The 20,065-nt window shown below is 51.0% G+C and overlaps 1 protein-coding gene across 2 annotated transcripts in view; it reads right to left on the bottom strand.

The window, feature by feature from the left end:
* Positions 1–737: 737 nt before the first annotated feature.
* slc9a1a (solute carrier family 9 member A1a) overlaps positions 738–20,065 on the bottom strand; it is a 20,197-nt gene continuing 869 nt past the window's right edge. Inside the window, exons 2-12 of one of the 2 annotated variants that reach the window (XM_030358435.1) lie at positions 17,470–17,720; positions 15,195–15,412; positions 12,151–12,353; positions 11,011–11,100; positions 8,874–8,944; positions 8,309–8,485; positions 7,650–7,767; positions 4,785–4,886; positions 4,374–4,455; positions 3,468–3,527; positions 738–2,217 (exon numbers count right to left, since the gene is read on the bottom strand). In XM_030358435.1, the coding sequence (XP_030214295.1) occupies positions 1,904–2,217; positions 3,468–3,527; positions 4,374–4,455; positions 4,785–4,886; positions 7,650–7,767; positions 8,309–8,485; positions 8,874–8,944; positions 11,011–11,100; positions 12,151–12,353; positions 15,195–15,412; positions 17,470–17,720 (1,686 nt within the window). In that variant the 3' untranslated portion in view covers positions 738–1,903. The remainder of the gene's footprint in view (positions 2,218–3,467; positions 3,528–4,373; positions 4,456–4,784; positions 4,887–7,649; positions 7,768–8,308; positions 8,486–8,873; positions 8,945–11,010; positions 11,101–12,150; positions 12,354–15,194; positions 15,413–17,469; positions 17,721–20,065) is intronic. The other variant, XM_030358436.1, reaches the window with a different exon arrangement.

Genomic DNA, 20,065 nt, shown 5'->3' on the forward strand with positions numbered 1-20,065 from the left:
TGTACCCATGACGACCCATCCCTTAATGAGGACCTCTCCTCCATCACCACACTGTATCCCTGACGTCATCGCCCGTCACCCGTTGGTGGTGCCGGTCATGAACTGGACCGAGGACGATGCCACTCAGACTTTGGCTCCGATCAGAAACCAACACACAACGATGTGATGGCCAAGCAACAGGCTTGTGGATTTAAAGGGAATTCAAAAGTGATATTAGAATTCATATTTTGTATTATAATATACATATATTACACATCTATACTGCATAGAAATATTGTGTTGCCATGGCGAAGCGCTCTGAATTCAGCCTTAGCACCATCTAGCCTGAAAGGCCTGCTAAGACCCTGGCTACCAGTGTATGTGTGTGTGTGTGTGTGTGTGTGTGTGTGTGTGTGTGTGTGTGTGTGTGTGTGTGTGTGTGTGTGTGTGTGTGTGTGTGTGTGTGTTCGGCTTGTCTGTGTGTGTGTGTCTGTCTATGTGAGTGTGTGTGCATGTAACCGTGTGAGTGTGTGTGTATGTGGGTTTGTGAACGTGTCTGTGTGTGTGTGTTTTTGTGTGCGTGTGTTTGGCGTGACTGTGTGTGAGCGTGTCTGTGTGTGAGTGTATGGCTTATGTCTTCTAAAGCTAGAAAAAATAAAGAGGTTTGATATGATTGTTTGATTCTGATTGGTCGGTTTGTCTCTGAGCTGATGACGTGATAATATAATAACATGTATGTAATATAATAAATGCTTGTACCAGAAGTCCCAGCAATCGTAACAGGTTTTAAAGGTAGATCTTACACCAGGTAAAGAGCTTCAGAGAGCAGGTTTGGGTCGCATCACTTCCTGCTCTGTGCTGACCTCAAGGTCCCCTCTCCGAGCCCGCGAGGTGACCTTTGACCTCCACACATTCTGATGAGGACGGCAATAAGGAAAAGTTTGACCGTTTGGTTTCCTAGTTCTCGAAATGAAACAAGATCCCCCCCCCCCCCCCCCCCAACTAGCCAATCACAGGCTAGTTCCCCCCACCCAACCAGCCAATCACAGGCTAGTTCCCCAAACCCAACCAGCCAATCAATGGCTAGTTCCCCCCACCCAACCAGCCATCAAAAGCTAGCTACTAAAATCCTGTGAGGAAATAATTGAAGCGAAGTTAAAGAACTCAACAGGAAATAAGGCAAAATCAAAGCTCTCCGCTCTGTGGGACATAGTCTGTGTTTGAACTGTGAGGGGCGTGTCTCGTTGTGAGGGGCGTGTCTACGCTTTCAGGGGCGTGTCTGCACTGTGAGGTGTGTGTCTATCCTATGAGGGGCGTGTCTACACTCAGAGGCGCATTGGGAGGAATGTCCTGCAGGAATAAAGTAGAGTAAGACCGGTTCCTCACTGGGGAAACAGCTCTTCTACACAACGTCATGGCAACAAGGCTAATTAAACACACACAATGGACAGGACATCGTCTGATACTCAAACCATTTGGTAATGCATAGTTTACCCCCCCCCCACGCATCCCCCCCGTCCCCCAGGAAGCAGCCTACATTATCAGAATCAGGGTTTAAAAAAATAAAGAGCGATGAGCTTAGCGCTGAGCATCCATTTTGTCTATTTTTGGTCGGTGGAGTGTCGCGGTCGTTGGTCGATAGCCGTTCCGGTGGCCAATCAGAGTGAGCGAAGCTAAAGCTGCCGTGATCCACCCCTAAGCTCCGCCTCCCCCAGCCCTCAGTCTCCTCCTCCCTTGGACTCCTCCCCCTCAGGACCCTCCCACCTCAGGCTCCTCCCCCCTCAGGCTCTGCCCCCATCAGGCCTCTCTCCCACAACAATGCTGATAAGCTGGGCTCCTCCCCCTCAGGCTCTGCCCCCTCAGACTCCGCCCCCTCGGGCTCCTCCCCCTCAGGCTCCGCCCCCCCGGGCTCCTCCCCCTCCCCTCAGGAGAGGAAGGGCTCGTCTTCGTCGTCCTCGGCGCTGGGCCCCGGGTCGCTCAGGCACCTCTGGAGCCGCTGCTCCTTAGCGCTGGGGCCCCCCTCCTCCCCCTGGTCCCCCCCCCGGGCCTGGGGGGGCCGCATCATCAGGCCGCCCTCCTCCTCGTCCGGGGGGGGGCGGCGGCGCAGCTCGCGGCGCTGGTCGGCGCGCTGCAGCTCGTCCAGGAGGCTCAGGGAGTCGGGGGACTGCGGCGACGCCAGGTCCACCTGGATGGTCGGCACGCTGTCCGACATCTGCTTCATCTGGTAGGTCTGGGGGTCTGGGGGGGGACAGGGGGTGAGGACCGGGCTGGGGGGGGGGGCAGAGACGCACTGACGCACTGACACACACAGACGCACAGACGCACTGACACACACAGACACACAGACGCACTGACACGCACAGACACACAGACGCACTGACACACACAGACACACAGACGCACTGACACACACAGACGCACTGACACACTGACGCACACAGACACACAGACGCACTGACACACACAGACACACAGACGCACTGACACACTGACACGCTGACACACACAGACACACAGACGCATTGACACACACAGACACGCAGACGCACTGACACACACAGACACGCAGACGCACTGACACACACAGACACGCAGACGCACTGACACACACAGACACACAGACGCACTGACACAGACAGACACACAGACGCACTGACACACAGACGCACTGACACACTGACGCACTGACACACTGACACACACAGACACACAGACGCACTGACACGCGCAGACGCACTGACACACACAGACACACACAGACACACAGACGCACTGACACACACAGACACACAGACGCACTGACACGCGCAGACGCACTGACACACACAGACACACACAGACACACAGACGCACTGACACACACAGACACACAGACGCACTGACACGCGCAGACGCACTGACACACACAGACACGCAGAGGCACAGACACACAGAGGCACAGACACACAGAGGCACAGACACACAGAGGCACAGACACACAGACGCACTGACACGCACAGACACACACAGACAGACACTCAGAGAGACACACAAACAGACAGACAGACACTCACAGACACACACAGACACGCGGACGCACGCACAGACACACATAGACACAGAAGCACAAACACACACAGACTCAGAAGCACAGACACACACCGACACTCACAAAGACACACAGACACAGAAGCACAGACACACAGACACGCAGACACACACACAGACACGTATCCACACACACTGAATAATATCCCTCACAAAGTTCCCAAAGACCCCCCAGCCACATGACGGCACAGGTCCTCCTGACACACGTCCGTCAAAGAACTACGACACCCACAATGCAACGGGAGGCGGGTCACTGGACGAGTCACTAGACGCTAATGGAACACGATGGATGAAGACCACCACGTCCTCGTGCGTGGTGCGGTGGTGGGTTACCATGACGACCAGGATGAAGCATGCGTGTTAGGTGATGGGCGGCTCCTCTAGCTACCCTAAGCACATACCTGCAGCCTCTGGGGCCTGTCTCTGCCTCTCAGCAGCTTTGAGATCAGTTTCCCTGCCGCCTAAAACAAAACACCACACCGGTTTACATCAGGGCTAGCACCGCGGCTAGCTGGCGGCGTCCCAGCTCACAGTCGTTAGCAAGTAGCATCCCCTACGGAAGAGTACGGCGATACTGGGAGTATAGCACGATGCTAAGTGGTATAGCATGATGCTAATTGGTATAGCACGAGGCTAAGTGGTATCAAAGTACCACTACATTGTTTGATCCAGTCCGTCTATAATTCTACTGGTTTATTCTCGGGGTTTATGTGGTTTTATCGAAGGTTCAACAGCTCTGAGCTTTGAGGACGACATTGTGTTTTTAGACACTGCTCTGGTGTTGGGTAGTATGTTTCAAACAAGCCAACAATATGTTGACCCGTCTCTCGCTCTCGTTGGCGGGGAGGAACAATTCTTACCTGATACCATCTTAGCTTCGGAGACTACGGCAGGCGGTGCAGGCTAGAGCTAGCTGTGGACAACAGTGCTAGCATTTGAAGCTAGTTATGTCCATTTAAAGCCTACATGCTAGTGGCAGGGCCCTGGCAGCTAGGGCTACCTAGCGATGCAGTTGCTAGATGCGTGGACTTGTAACAAGCTGCAGGCTAGTCCATGGTGTTTTTACTGGTGCTAGCCTCCCTAGCCATGGCTGCATCAACACACATGCTAGCGCTGGAGGCTAGTGGCAGTGATAGCGGCTCGTGCTATGAGTCCTAGGACTAGCAGCCGAAGCTAGTTCTAGTTTAAGCTGATGATAGCGGTGTGTGTGTGTGTGTGTGTGTGTGTGTGTGTGTGTGTGTGTGTGTGTGTGTGTGTGTGTGTGTGTGTGTGTGTGTGTGTGTGTGTGTGTGTGTGTGTGTGTGTACCTGAGGACAGCCTAGCTCTGGTGATGGTGGGTGAGTCCGGCGGGGCCGCCGGGACCGTCAGGTAGTTGTTCATCTCTGTGATCTGAAAGAACCAATCATGTTCAGTATTTACCCAAAGTATCGTCCAATCACGACGCAGGGACAGGGGGAGACCACGGGCGGAGCAAAGTGGAGCTCATCATGGAGAACTCCACCCTCCTTAACATCAGGACAGTCTGGGGGTGGAGGTGCAACTCCCAAACAAGAGTCTGGGTTGAGAGTCCAAAGGCCCTACCCTGCCTGTGAGCCAGGCAGCCTCCCAGAGTGTGTGTGTGTGTGTGTGTGTGTGTGTGTGTGTGTGTGTGTGTGTGTGTGTGTGTGTGTGTGTGTGTGTGTGTGTGTGTGTGTGTGTGTGTGTGTGTGTGTGTGTACCTTCTTCTCCAGCTCGATCATCTTGCTTTTCTTCAGCAGCAGGTCGCTCCAGCCGTCCTCAAACGGGTCAGCCACCAGCGTGTGGCGGTTGTACGAGCGCAGCTACCACAGAAGAAGAACACAGTGCAGGTCAGAGGGGTCAGAGTGACCTCGCTAAGATGGCTCCCGGACAACACCACTTCACCGTTAGCGCTAGCACACCACAGCACACCACATGGACTATACACAGCATGTAATAATAATTATTAATACTATACAAAACCATATACTTAGGCTTTATTTAGTAAATATGTGTATTAACTCATATATATAAACTGCTCAAAAAAATAAAGGGAACACTTAAACAACACAATGTAACTCCAAGTTAATCACACTTCTGTGAAATCAAACTGTCCACTTAGGAAGCAACACTGATTGACAATCAATTCAACATGCTGTTGTGCAACTGGAATAGACAACAGGTGGAAATGATAGGCAATTAGCAAGACACCCCCAATAAAGGAGTGGTTCTGCAGGTGGTGACCACAGACCACTTCTCAGTTCCTATGCTTTCTGGCTGATGTTTTGGTCACTTTTGAATGCTGGCGGTGCTTTCACTATAGTGGTAGCATGAGACGGAGTCTACAACCCACACAAGTGGCTCAGATAGTGCAGCTCATCCAGGATGGCACATCAATACGAGCTGTGGCAAGAAGGTTTGCTGTGTCTGTCAGCGTAGTGTCCAGAGCATGGAGGCGCTACCAGGAGACAGGCCAGTACATCAGGAGACGTGGAGGAGGCCGTAGGAGGGCAACAACCCAGCAGCAGGACCGCTACCTCCACCTTTGTGCAAGGAAGAACAGGAGGAGCACTGCCAGAGCCCTGCAAAATGACCTCCAGCAGGCCACAAATGTGCATGTGTCTGCTCAAACGGTCAGAAACAGACTCCATGAGGGTGGTATGAGGGCCCGACGTTCACAGGTGGGGGTTGTGCTTACAGCCCAACACCGTGCAGGACGTTTGGCATTTGCCAGAGAACACCAAGATTGGCAAATTCGCACCTGGTGCCCTGTGCTCTTCACAGATGAAAGCAGGTTCACACTGAGCACATGTGACAGACGCGACAGAGTCTGGAGACGCCGTGGAGAACGTTCTAGTGCCTGCTACATCCTCCAGCATGACCGGTTTGGCGGTGGGTCAGTAATGGTGTGGGATTGCATTTCTTGGTGTTCCCTTTATTTTTTTGAGCAGTGTATATATATATATATATATTAGAGCTGTCAAGCGATTAAAATATTTAATCGTGATTAATGTCATAGTTAACTCACGATTAATCGCGTTTAATCGCAAATTATTTTTCTATGCTAAATATCCCTTGATTTTTTTGTCCCATAATTCTTCTCATTTTAATTATCTTATCAACATGGTGAAGTGCATCGGCTTGCCTTGTGCAAATGATTTTTTATTGATAACAACATTGGCATATACTGATCAAAACAGGACGATACAAAAAAAGAGCCTATAGTGCAATTAAACGACTGCTTTGAACAAATGTCCTTGAAATGTAAACACAGTAGCAGTCAGGCTACTGCTTCTATGTTTTGAGCAAAAGAAAAAAAAAAAATATATATATATATTTTTTTTTTTAAATAAAACAATTGCGTTAATCGCGCGATCATTTTTTTAACGCCGTTAAAATTGGTTTGCGTTAACGCCGTTAATAACGCGTTTAACTGACAGCTCTAATATATATATATATATATATATATATGCGATATCAACGCCTGATTACTAACATGTTAGCATTAGCGCTTAGCATTAGCGCGTAGTATTGTAGTAGTACTAGTGTAAGAGTAGAATTGTAGTAGCACTAGTGTAAGAGTAGTATTGTAATAGTACTATAGTACTCTGTCTTCTGCAGGTTATAATAGTATACGAGTAGTATTGTAAGTAGTAGTGTAGTAGCACCATAGTATAGTATATGTACCCTGCCTGGTCTTCTGCAGGTTATAGTAGTAGTACTGTAGTAGTATTATAGTAGTATTGTAGTAGTAATGTAGTAGTATTACAGTAGTAGTACTGTAGTATTGTAGTAGTTACTTACTCTCTGCCTGGTCTTCTGCAGGTTATAGTATTAGTACTGTAGTAGTATTGTAGTAGTCCTGTAGTACTTACTCTCTGTCTGGCCTTCTGCAGGTTATAGTATTAGCACTGTAGTAGTATTGTAGTAGTCCTGTAGTACTTACTCTCTGTCTGGCCTTCTGCAGGTTATAGTATTAGTACTGTAGTAGTATTGTAGTAGTCCTGTAGTACTTACTCTCTGTCTGGTCTTCTGCAGGGTATAGTATTAGTACTGTAGTAGTATTGTAGTAGTACTTACTCTCTGTCTGGCCTTCTGCAGGTTATAGTATTAGTACTGTAGTAGTATTGTAGTAGTCCTGTAGTACTTACTCTCTGTCTGGTCTTCTGCAGGGTATAGTATTAGTACTGTAGTAGTATTGTAGTAGTACTTACTCTCTGTCTGGTCTTCTGCAGGTTATAGTATTAGTATTGTAGTAGTCCTGTAGTACTTACTCTCTGTCTGGTCTTCTGCAGGTTATAGTATTAGTACTGTAGTAGTATTGTAGTAGTACTTACTCTCTGTCTGGTCTTCTGCAGGTTATAGTATTAGTACTGTAGTAGTATTGTAGTAGTACTTACTCTCTGTCTGGTCTTCTGCAGGTTATAGTATTAGTACTGTAGTAGTATTGTAGTAGTACTTACTCTCTGTCTGGTCTTCTGCAGGTTATAGTATTAGTACTGTAGTAGTCCTGTAGTACTTACTCTCTGTCTGGTCTTCTGCAGGGTATAGTATTAGTACTGTAGTAGTATTGTAGTAGTACTTACTCTCTGTCTGGTCTTCTGCAGGTTCCCTCGGAGGATCTTGCGGATCTCGTCCTCCCGCCCTTTGGGGATCTGGGGGAGGGCTCGCTCCACTGGGGGGGGCTTCTTGGGCTGGATGTTCCTGAAGGGGGACATCTTCATCATCATCATCACCCTCAGCATGAACACTTTCATCATCATCATCATCCTCACCTTCATCATCTTCATCAATACCATCATAATCATCCCCTTCATCATCAACATCATCACCCTCATCTTCACCTTCCTCATCACCACACCCACATCCTCATCCTCATCAGACAGACAGACAGACAGACAGACAGACAGACAGACAGACAGACAGAACGACAGACAGACAGACAGACAGACAGACAGACAGACAGACAGACAGACAGACAGACAGACAGACAGACAGACAGACAGACAGACAGACAGACAGACAGACAGAACGACAGACAGACAGACAGACAGACAGACAGACAGACAGACAGACAGACAGTACGACAGACAGTACGACAGACACAGACAGACAGTACGACAGACAGACACAGACAGACAGACAGACAGACAGACAGAACGACAGACAGACAGACAGACAGAACGACAGACAGACAGACAGACAGACAGACAGACAGACAGACAGGTATAGAGGTGTGACTGACTGCATGGACACGGTGGAGGGGACAGAGGGCGGTAGCTTGACGCCCCCGCCGCTCTCCACCAGCTCGATGGCCTGCTTCATCTCCATCTTGTGGTAGAAGGCGATCAGCTGCGGCTCCCGGGAGCGCTCGCCCGCGATCAGACACTTCTTTATGTACTTCTTATTGAACCGGTTCAGCCTGGAGGGGGGGGGGGGGGGGGAGAGAGGGGGAGAGAGAGAGAGAGAGAGAGGGGGAGAGAGAGAGAGAGAGAGAGAGAGAGAGAGAGAGAGAGAGAGAGAGAGAGAGAGAGAGAGAGAGAGAGAGAGAGAGAGAGAGAGAGAGAGAGAGAGAGAGAGAGAGAGAGAGAGGGAGGGAGGGAGGGAGGGAGGGAGGGAGAGAGAGGAGAGAAGAGAGAGAGAAGAGAGAGAGAGAGAGAGAGACACAGAGACAGAGACAGAGAGAGAGAGAGAGAGAGAGAGACTTTATATACTAAATATACACCTGTTGAGGGTTTCATTCTGGCCGAGAGACATAGACACCCAGAGAGGGAGCGTGCCCAGAGGGCAGGGTGAGTGAGGGGTCCTACTTGTCCTTCCAGTGGTGGTGTCCATAGTGTCCACAGATGTCCTCTATCCCGGTCAGCAGGTGGTCCAGGAACTGAAGAGACAGCTCTCGTATTAATACCATGACAACGTTATTCATAAACTAATATAACATGTGCATTACGATTCAACATAACGTATGAACTATCTTTAAGAGGCTGAAGGATTCACACTACATGACACCAGATCCTTTTATTATGATGTAATACAACATATACTCGTTAATATTAATGCACCAGCTTCTCCATAGGCTGCTGTGTGAGGTGGGGAGGGGGGGGGGGGGGGGGGGGGGGGGACAACACACTAAAAGCACTTCAAGTGTGTTGAAGTTGTCTTAAGGTTAAGGTCTCCCCTGGATTAGCCTGATTACCGTTACCATAATTAAACTACAGTACCTCTGGGTTTAAACCATTTGGGATGAATGTTACGACATAGATAAATATATTACATAGATGTGGTCGTTTCGAGATATTTTATATCAGTGTTGCGTGTTATCGCTGCAACAGATCCGTTTTTTGTGTTGTAACTCCCGGTTTGGCCACCAGGGGGCAGTGAGTCCACCTCTCAGACCTCATGGTCGCTCATCTGTCAGGGCAGCCGTGTTCAGGGATCAGCCGCGACCCGAGCTTCAGTTCAGTAAACACCATCACACCTGAACATCATATCTACATCACGACCCCTGTGATGGTCGGACAACTATATCAAATACTGCCTAGCATCGCCACGACAACAACATCATGACCAATCAAATCAAAACCCTTCAGGGAGGATGTGATGGCCAGAAGGAGGACTGATGTTGTGGGATCACCTGACGACCTGGTTGCCATGGGAACGCTCCAGTAGGGAAAACCAGTAGTCACCACCACGGCCCCAGTAAGTAAAACTATGTAAATCCGGCTGAAAGCCGCAGGGCGTGTGTGTGTGTGTGTGTGTGTGTGTGTGTGTGTGTGTGTGTGTGTGTGTGTGTGTGTGTGTGTGTGTGTGTGTGTGTGTGTGTGTGTGTTTGTCTGCGTTGTTGTGTAATGTGTTATTGTCTGTGTGTTTTTTTGTTATTGTGTTATTGTCTGTGTGTTAGTGTGTGCGTGTCTGTGTGTTAGTGTGTGTGTGTGTGATATATCTATTTTCCAACCGTTAAACCTCTCCAAACACCGCGGTTTCCAAAAGAAGCAGTGTGTATAATTACGCGAGGCCGTCCATTTCCAACGTGAGCTGCGGCACTATCTCTGGCCACCAGGGGGCAATCGTCCACAAATATTTGTGCCTCCGTTTTTTCCCCATTATGCTTCAATACATAATAACTTATTAACCAATCCATAAGAGGCTACTCAGCGTGTTTGAGTAACAGACTAGTGATGAATCACGACATTCTTAAGCTTACTATTCATTCACTTGTCTAACTAGGCGGGGCGTTTTAAGGTCATGGAGGAGGTCTGCACTCTCAACCTCTCAGAGTGTTTATCAAGCTAAGCTCTGCAAACATCGCCCACAGAGCTCTGGAGGCACAAAGATCTAGAGGTGGGCCTCCTTCTGGGAGAGGAAGTCAGTGGGAATTCCAAACGGCATTCGATGGAGGATTTAAAATCCACAAATCCAATTCATGTAGGCTGAATGTCCTTTATTAATCTTCCTATATTATGGAAAGAATTTCATTCTGCGTGTGTGCGTTTGTGTGTGTGCGTTTGTGCGTGTGCGTGCCTGTTTTATCTAAAGAAGGATTCATATTAAGAAAGCTGCCAGCGGTGAAAGTCAAACCGTATCCAATGGTTACATTATACATAAAGCAGGCTCAAGCTTTTATCTCTATTTATAGCTTCATCGTGTATCTCCATCACGTCCCTCCCTCTCCTACAGAAGGACTTCCTGTCCGTCTGCTCTCTGAAACAAGATGCAGCGTCAGCTCCTTCTAAACCCGTCTGCGTTCAGCCTCGTCACCGCTCCAACGCTGAGCAGAGTTAGTCCGAGCTGAGACCTCGTCTCTGGGAGGAGGAGTGGAGAAGGACGGGGAGCAGAGGGAGTCAGACAGACAGGGGCCGTCCCTCCAGGAGGAGGAGGGGGAGGAGGAGGGGGGGGACCAGGGGGTGGTGGGGGAGGAGGAGGAGGAGGTGGGGGAGGAGGAGTTACCTGGGTGTGGATCTCCTCGTTGATGGATCGCTTGGCCTCCTGTTTCTTCTTCACGGCCAGCAACTCAACCAGAGGCTTAATGGTCATCCCCTGGTCGAGAGACATAGAGGCACAGTGGAGAGAGAGAGAGAGAGAGAGAGAGAGAGAGAGAGAGAGAGAGAGAGAGAGAGAGAGAGAGAGAGAGAGAGAGAGAGAGAGAGAGAGAGAGAGAGAGAGAGAGAGAGAGAGAGAGAGAGAGAGAGAGAGAGAGAGAGAGAGAGAGAGAGAGAGAGAGAGAGCTTTAATAGTCATCCCCAGGTAGGGAGACGGATAGACAGTGGAGAGACAGAGAGAGGGTACTTCAAATTGTGTGTGTATGTGTACAACACATTTCAAAACCATGAAGTCTCTCAGCAGACACTTCACTTCTGAGCTCACATCTCGGTCCATACGAGCAGCCACACTCTGAGGGACCCCCCCTCCAGGTTCTGCCCCAGACCCCCCTGAGCGCCACTGGGCCGTCCCAGCGGTGAGAATACAAACAGCGAAGGCAGAGAGCCAGCCGTCGTTGGATGGGACAGAACGACGAGATCACAGCGACAGGAATGTTCCTGTCGCCGACCGGATGTGTGCAGAGTCCTGTGATTGTTTGATGTGATTTATACACGCTGGGTGGAAGTGCTGGTTTACATCTGGACCCGCTGGTCTGTAGGAGCTGGGACCCTTCAGCTGGGACCTAGTGACCAGGTCAGCCTCTAACCTGACCTAGTGACCAGGTGAGCCTCTAACCTAGTGACCAGGTGAGCCTCTAACCTAGTGACCAGGTGAGCCTCTAACCTAGTGACCAGGTGAGCCTCTAACCTGACCAGGTGACCAGGTGAGCCTCTAACCTGACCAGGTGAGTCTCTAACCTGCCCTAGTGACCAGATGAGCCCTCTAGGACTCTGGGGGTCAGTAAATGGTAACCTTCACCCATTCATCCACCCATCCACACACCGACGGCGGAGTCAGCCCCGCAGGGCGACAGCCAGCGGGTCAGGAGCAGTGAGGGTGAGGCGTCTCGCTCAGGGACACCTCCACACTCCGCTAGGAGGAGCCGGGGATCGAACCAGCGACCTCCTGAGCCCCACGCCGCCCCTGGGGGTGATGAAGACCTCCCACCTGGACGAAGACGGTGAAGAAGACGACGGTGATGATGGCGGTGAGGAACATCCTCCTCATGGGGTAGCGGTCGTTGTCCAGCAGGTAGCCCAGGGAGAAGGCGATGGCGCCTCGCAAACCGCCGTACGCGATGATGAACTGGTCCTTCGTCGTCAGCTTCACGATGCGGAACTTGTTGATGATGAAGGTGAGGCCCACCACACCTGGACACACACGCGCACACACACACACACACACACACACACACACACACAAAATGAGAGACAGCACGCAGCCCCCCATCTGAACCCTGTGTGTGAGTGTGTGCGTGCGTGCGTGAGTGTCTTGGAAGCGGACTACATTTGAGTTGCTAGCATGTCAGCTTGTTAGCATGCCATCAGGCCTGCATTTTGAGGAAGCGACCAGCAACAGTATTGTAGTTACACAACAAACTGTGTGTAGCTGACCGTGTTGGATCAAGTCTCGACTGACGTACAAATCAGACGATCAGTTGAAATCCTGACTTCCTCCCGTTACTGAGCCAACTTCCTCTTTCCACTTGAGAAGAGAATGTCAAGTTCTGCAACATTCTAATCATTCTCCAGTCCAGTAGAGATTCATGTGGGTCATTGAGGTTGGTTTCATCTCCTTCTGTCTGATGATGAGTGGCTCTAGTTTAATTCTGTTGTATCATGTCGGTTTGTGTTGCAGTTGTATTTTGTGTTGCGCAGCCACCAGACTTGTGTTGCGCAGCCACCAGACTGCTTAACTGTAAACATCCTGTACACCATTGACTGTCGATCTGTGACTGATGCACAGAGTGAAGTTTGCTGACGATTTATTGTCAGCCTACTGAACAATGAGGACTTTAGGCGTAACGATATTAACAACCAAACTAGTATAAATGGTCAGGAAATAGAGATTGTTAAAGAGTACAAATACTTAGGATCCATTATTGATGACTTTGAAGTTGTGTTTTGAGCAAAATACCAGCTTGCTTTGCAAGGAAGGCCAGCAGAGGCTGTATTGCCTTAGGAAGCTGGCCAAGTTTAATGTGGACAAGACCCTGATGACCCTTTTCTAAAGGTCCTTTGTTGAGTCAGACGTCACCTTCTCCTTAATCTGCTGGTATGGGTCTATCACCTTGAAGCAAAAAAACTCCCTTTCCAAGTTAATTAAGGTGAGCAACCGTATTACAGGTTCTAATCAGAAAGGCCTGGAGGAACTTTATCAGAAGCAGACGCTATAAAGGGTTGAATCTATCCTGTCAAATAGTTCTCATCCCTTACAGGCTGAATTTCCGATGTTGCCATCCGGATCACGCTTTAAACTCCCATGACTCAAAACCAACAGATATAAACACTCTTTAAACTCCCACGACTCAGAACCAACAGATATAAACACGCTTTAAACTCCCACGACTCAGAACCAACAGATATAAACACGCTTTAAACTCCCACGACTCAGAACCAACAGATATAAACACTCTTTAAACTCCCACGACTCAGAACCAACAGATATAAACACTCTTTAAACTCCCACGACTCAAAACCAACAGATATAAACACGCTTTAAACTCCCACGACTCAGAACCAACAGATATAAACACTCTTTAAACTCCCACGACTCAGAACCAACAGATATAAACACTCTTTAAACTCCCACGACTCTGAACCAACAGATATAAACACGCTTTAAACTCCCACGACTCAGAACCAACAGATATAAACACTCTTTAAACTCCCACGACTCAGAACCAACAGATATAAACACTCTTTAAACTCCCACGACTCAGAACCAACAGATATAAACACTCTTTAAACTCCCATGACTCTGAACCAACAGATATAAACACTCTTTAAACTCCCACGACTCAGAACCAACAGATATAAACACTCTTTAAACTCCCACGACTCAGAACCAACAGATATAAACACTCTTTAAACTCCCACGACTCAGAACCAACAGATATAAACACTCTTTAAACTCCCACGACTCTGAACCAACAGATATAAACACTCTTTAAACTCCCACGGCTCAGAACCAACAGATATAAACACTCTTTAAACTCCCACGACTCAGAACCAACAGATATAAACACTCTTTAAACTCCCACGACTCAGAACCAACAGATATAAACACTCTTTAAACTCCCACGGCTCAGAACTAACAGATATAAACACTCTTTAAACTCCCACGGCTCAGAACCAACAGATATAAACACTCTTTAAACTCCCACGACTCAGAACCAACAGATATAAACACTCTTTAAACTCCCACGACTCAGAACCAACAGATATAAACACTCTTTAAACTCCCACGACTCAGAACCAACAGATATAAACACTCTTTAAACTCCCACGGCTCAGAACCAACAGATATAAACACTCTTTAAACTCCCACGACTCAGAACCAACAGATATAAACACTCTTTAAACTCCCACGACTCAGAACCAACAGATATAAACACTCTTCCTGCAGCCACTCTAATTCTAAATTCCATAAAGAACCGTAAATAACACCTCCCCCCCCAACTCACACTTTTGGATATGCTGAGCCTCTGCCTTTCTATATACAGTATATATATATATATATATATATATATATATATATATATATGGTATATGTGTATTAGTATTATTATTTAATACGTTTATTGACTACTATTTATTGATTGTATAGTGTGTTTTTTATTGTGCGCGTGTGTGATTGTGTGTGACTGTGATTTGTATACCATCTACTGCACAACAAAATGCCCCATTGGGGGACAATAAAGTATCTTGAACTTCAACTATAACTAAACGAGAGTTTAAAAAGTAGACACCAGAAAGTGAGTGTTGAATTGGTCTTGCTCCCTCTTTAGGGCACTACTTAACACCATTAATGCACCAGATATGTCATAGCATAAAACTGACTCTTATATCCGCACTATATCCCATGATGCATTGCAGTTTGTCACCGGATCTTCCAATAAAGTGACAGGAAGCAGGAAGTGAACACAGGAAGTGAACACAGGAAGTGAAGCAGGAAGTGAACACAGGAAGTGCAGCAGGAAGTGGACTGACCTATGATGCGTGCCACCAGGCAGAGGATGACGGTGACGGTGACGAAGGTCCAGTTCCAGGAGTGATCGCCGTCCACCGTGGCCACGCCCAGGAAGATGAAGATGAGCGTCTCGCTCACCGAGCTCCACATCTTCAGGAAGTACTTGATGGTGGTGTGGGACTTGTGGGAGATGTTGGCCTCCACGTAGGGCCGCATGACCGCACCACACGCGATCAGCCTGGGGAGGGAGAGGTCGGGGGTCACCATTAGACTGCAGGTCAGAGGTCAGAGCAGCCTCATGTGACCGTGTCAGATGTATGTCAACATGGTGATGGCGGGGGGGACATGCAAATGTCTGAGTGCAAGCAACCAACGTCGATTCCACCGGATGCGTGTTCGTTTGAATATCATTGGAGGGTTTTAACGGCTAGCCCCGCCCATTTGCATATGACCGGTCCAAACAACCCATAATTCAGTCTGCTCTCTGCCTGCTCAAAATGCATCTCTTTCTGAAGGAAGTCCAAATAACATGAATCTAAAATGTGAATGCGGCCACTTACTATCCCTACAAGTTGGGGGAGGAGAGGGGGGAGGAGAGGGGGGGAGGGAGGGAGAGAGGGAGGGGGGAGGAGAGGGAGGGAGGAGAGGGGGGGAGGGAGGGAGAGATGGAGGGGGGAGGAGAGGGAGGGAGGAGAGGTAGAGGTGGAGGGGGGAGGAGAGGGAGGGATAGATGGAGGGGGGAGGAGAGGGAGGGAGAGATGGAGGGGAGGAGAGGGGGGGAGGGAGGGAGAGATGGAGGGGGGAGGAGAGGGGGGGAGGGAGGGAGAGATGGAGGGGGGAGAGGTGGAGGGGGGAGGGAGAGGTGGAGGGGGGGAGAGAGGGAGGGGGGGAGGAGAGGGGGGGAGGGAGGGAGAGATGGAGGAGAGGGGGGGAGAGGTGGAGGGGGGAGGAGAGGGGGGGGGTATATATCCATGTCTGGGTGCTGAGGGGGTTTAATCTATAGGCTGTGTAGCGACAGGACGGCGGGATGGAAGCATTCCTCACAGGCCTGGTTACCCCCAGACCCCCAGACCCCCACACCCCAGACCCCCTCACCCCAGACCCCCTCACCCCAGACCCCCACACCCCAGACCCCCTCACCCCAGACCCCCACACCCCAGACCCCCTCACCCCAGACCCCCACACCCCAGACCCCCTCACCCCAGACCCCCACACCCCGACCCCCACACCCCAGACCCCCTCACCCCCTCACCCCAGACCAGACCCCAGACCTCCACACCCCCTCACCCCCCACCCCGACCCCCACAGCCTAGACCCCCAGACCCCCCAGCCCAGGCCGAGGAGGTCCTGGCCAGTAAAGTCATCTCCACTGCGTTAGCAGAGCCCTGGATCAGCGCTTCACTCTCTGGAGGCCCCCCCCCTGGCCCTGGGCCCTCTAAAGGGCAACACTCCCTCCCTCCCTCCCTCCCTCCCTCCCTCCCTCCGTCGGGGGGGCCAGCAGAAGAGGCTGTGGGGGAGGGGCCAGGGTCTCCACCTGATTTACGTCGGGGATGAGTCCCCCTCGGACCGTAACCACGGCGACCCCCCGGCGAGGCGGAGGGCAGGAGGCCCGGCCTCGCTCAGGAATGCTCCACTATGAGGGCTGCCATGGCAACCGCAGAGGAGCGGGAAACACGCCCCCCCCCCCCCCGTGGAGACGACACACCGTCTAGACTGAAGGTCACGGCCGGCAGCAGCACATACGTGTCAAGAGGAACGCTGTGCATTCTGGGAGCTTACTGGAGACTTAGTGTGGGAAGCTGACCTCCGGGTGACCTCTGGCTGACCTCTGGCTGACCTCTGGCGGATCGACCACAGAGTAACACTGATGGACAGAAGGCCTGGAACACACCTTACCTCACTGCCTGTCTCTCTGTCCGTCGCTCTGCCTGACTCTATGTCGACCCGTCTCTCTGCCCGTCTCTCTCCAGGTGTCTCTCTGCCCGTCTCTCTCCAGGTGTCTCTCTGCCCGTCTCCCCCCAGGTGTCTCTCTGCCCGTCTCTCTCCAGGTGTCTCTCTGCCCGTCTCCCTCCAGGTGTCTCTCTGCCCGTCTCCCTCCAGGTGTCTCTCTGCCCGTCTCTCTCCAGGTGTCTCTCTGCCCGTCTCCCTCCAGGTGTCTCTCTGCCCGTCTCTCTCCAGGTGTCTCTCTGCCTGTCTCCCCCTAGGTGTCTCTCTGCCTGTCTCTCTCCAGGTGTGTCCCCCCAAGGTGTCTCCCCCCGTCCCTCCCCCCTGGGTTCTCCCCCCCCCCCTACTCACGCCATGATCCCCGACAGGTGGAACATCTCGGCCGACAGGTAGGCCATGTAGCTGTACACGAAGACGAACAGCGGCTCGATGACGCGCGTGTGCGAGGTGAAGCGCGAGGTGAACGCTGCCAGGATGCCGTAGATGGCGCCCACCAGGACTCCGCCCACGGCCACCACCAGGAAGCAGAGCACGCCCAGCACCGCGTCCACCACCGTCACCGTGCCGACAGAGGAGTACTCGTCAAACAGGTGGTACAGCACCTGGGGGCGAGAGAGAGAGAGAGAGAGAGCGACAGAGACAGAGACAGAGACAGAGAGAGAGAGAGAACAACGTTCAGCCTGATGTTCTCAGAGAAAACTGCTTTTTTACATTAAAGATCCCATATGCTTTTTTAGGGTTAATAATTGCATTTGGGGGTACTACTAGAATAGGGTTACATGTCTGTATGTATTATGCCTTATTCATCTCACACTATCCATTTCTTCAAAACAAATTTCAACATCGTTCGTCTGTTTTGTATCATGTTGCTTCAAGGCCCGCCTCCCGAGTAGCCCAGTCTGCTGTGATTGGTCGAAAGCTCTGCGCGTGCGCCGGAAAATTCATCCCCCGGAGAAGTTGTAAACATTGCTGGTAGCCGGGAAATTCAAAAAGCCTTCATAAGGGCTGACTGACTGAGCTGACTGTTTCTCTGAGCCAATCAGAAGGGCTGACTGACTGAGCTGACAGTTTCTCTGAGCCAATCATGAGGGGTGACTGACTGGCCTGACTGTTTCTATTAGCCGATCATAAGGGCTGACTGACTGGCCTGACTGTTTCTCTGAGCCAATCATAAGGGCTGACTGACTGGGATGACTGTTTCTCTGAGCCAATCATAAGGGCTGACTGACTGGCCCGACTGTTTCTCTCAGGAGACCCACTGCTGCCTGTTTAAATAGAGCTGGAGGATGACTGTGCAACAAACGGCCGTCACATCGATTACAGCGTCCAGACCGCACAGGCTGGTTAATACTGAGAGCAGCCTCAGCACCACACAGGGAGGGGGGGGAGGGGGGGGGAGGGGAGGGAGGGAGAGGGGAGAGGGAGGGGGGGAGGGAGGGAGAGGGGGGAGGAGAGGGAGGGAGGAAGGGGAGGGAGAGAGGAAGGGGGAGAGGAAGGGGGAGAGGGAGAGGGGGGAGAGAGGGGGAGAGAGGGGGAGAGGGAGGGGGAAACAAAGAGAGTAAGATTAGAAATACAAGCAGCTCAGTTAGAATGGGTTCAATTGAGAACACCGAGAGAGAGAGAGAGAGAGAGAGAGAGAGAGAGAGAGGGAGAGAGAGAGAGAGGGAGAGGGAGGAGAGAGAAAGTGAGAAGGGGAGCGAGGGGAGAGTGGGAGGTAAGTGAGTGTCAGGGGAATATAGATGCACATCTTTAATAATGCATGAGTCCCAGATGAGGCTGGAGCCACGGGGGGGGGGGGGGGAGGGGGGGGTTCTCAACAAAGATGGCAGCCATCTTTGCTGTTGTTGTTGTCGTTGACATGTCTCTCAGTGCTCCTCTTCACTGTCATCGTATTTTCCAATTAGATAAAGGGTTGTGATTGGTCCATCTCGTACCAGGCAGGTGTATTCTTGTACGTGGGGGGGGGGGGGGGGGGACAGACCTTCTCTGCAGAGCCAATGAAACACGAGCTCTGGGGGTTCATCTGTTTCCAGGCCTCCTATTGAGCAGATGGAGAGCAGGATATCTTTTATTCATATCTGCCGTGTACCCTGTGGTATAGTTGGACCGGTCCAGGACTCCCTGGCAGCGGGCCAACGCTCTGACTTTGGGTTTGACTTTGGGAGAGTTTCTCTGGTGCAGCAGGAGGCGGTGAAGGATGAGAGAACAGGGCTGAGACCGGGAGAGAGGCAGCCTCACTTCATCACCAGGAGGACACCGATACAGAGAGGGGGGGAGGATGAGAGAGAGAGGGGGGGGGACGATGAGAGAGAGGGGAGGAGGGGGGGGGGGGGGGGGGGGTGAGAGTGTGTGAATGAATGAGTGTAGGGGGGGTGCAGGGAGACTTAAAAGAGAGATGAGACTAAAGTTTGCAAGACGGGAGTGAGAGAGTGACAAATAAGATATCCCAGGAATGTCGAGGGAGAGGGAGAGAGCAGACAGACAGACAGGGAGGGCCGACAGACAGGGAGGGCAGACAGACAGACAGAGAGGGCAGACAGACAGACAGAGAGGGAGGGCAGACAGACAGGGAGGGCCGACAGACAGAGAGGGTTGACAGACAGACAGACAGGGCAGACAGACATACAGAGAGGGCAGACAGACAGAGAGGGCCGACAGAAAGACAGAGAGGGCAGACAGACAGAGAGGGCAGACAGACAGACAGAGAGGGAGGGTTGACAGACAGACAGAGAGGGCAGACAGACAGATAGAGAGGGTTGACAGACAGAGAGGGCAGACAGACAGACAGACAGACAGACAGACAGACAGACAGAGAGGGAGGGCAGACAGACAGGGAGGGCAGACAGACAGACAGGGAGGGCAGACAGACAGACAGAGAGGGCAGACAGACAGACAGAGAGGGAGGGCAGACAGACAGGGAGGGCCGACAGACAGAGAGGGTTGACAG

This window comes from Gadus morhua, chromosome 6, assembly GCF_902167405.1.
Source record: "Gadus morhua chromosome 6, gadMor3.0, whole genome shotgun sequence".
Classification (NCBI taxonomy): Eukaryota; Metazoa; Chordata; class Actinopteri; order Gadiformes; family Gadidae; genus Gadus; species Gadus morhua.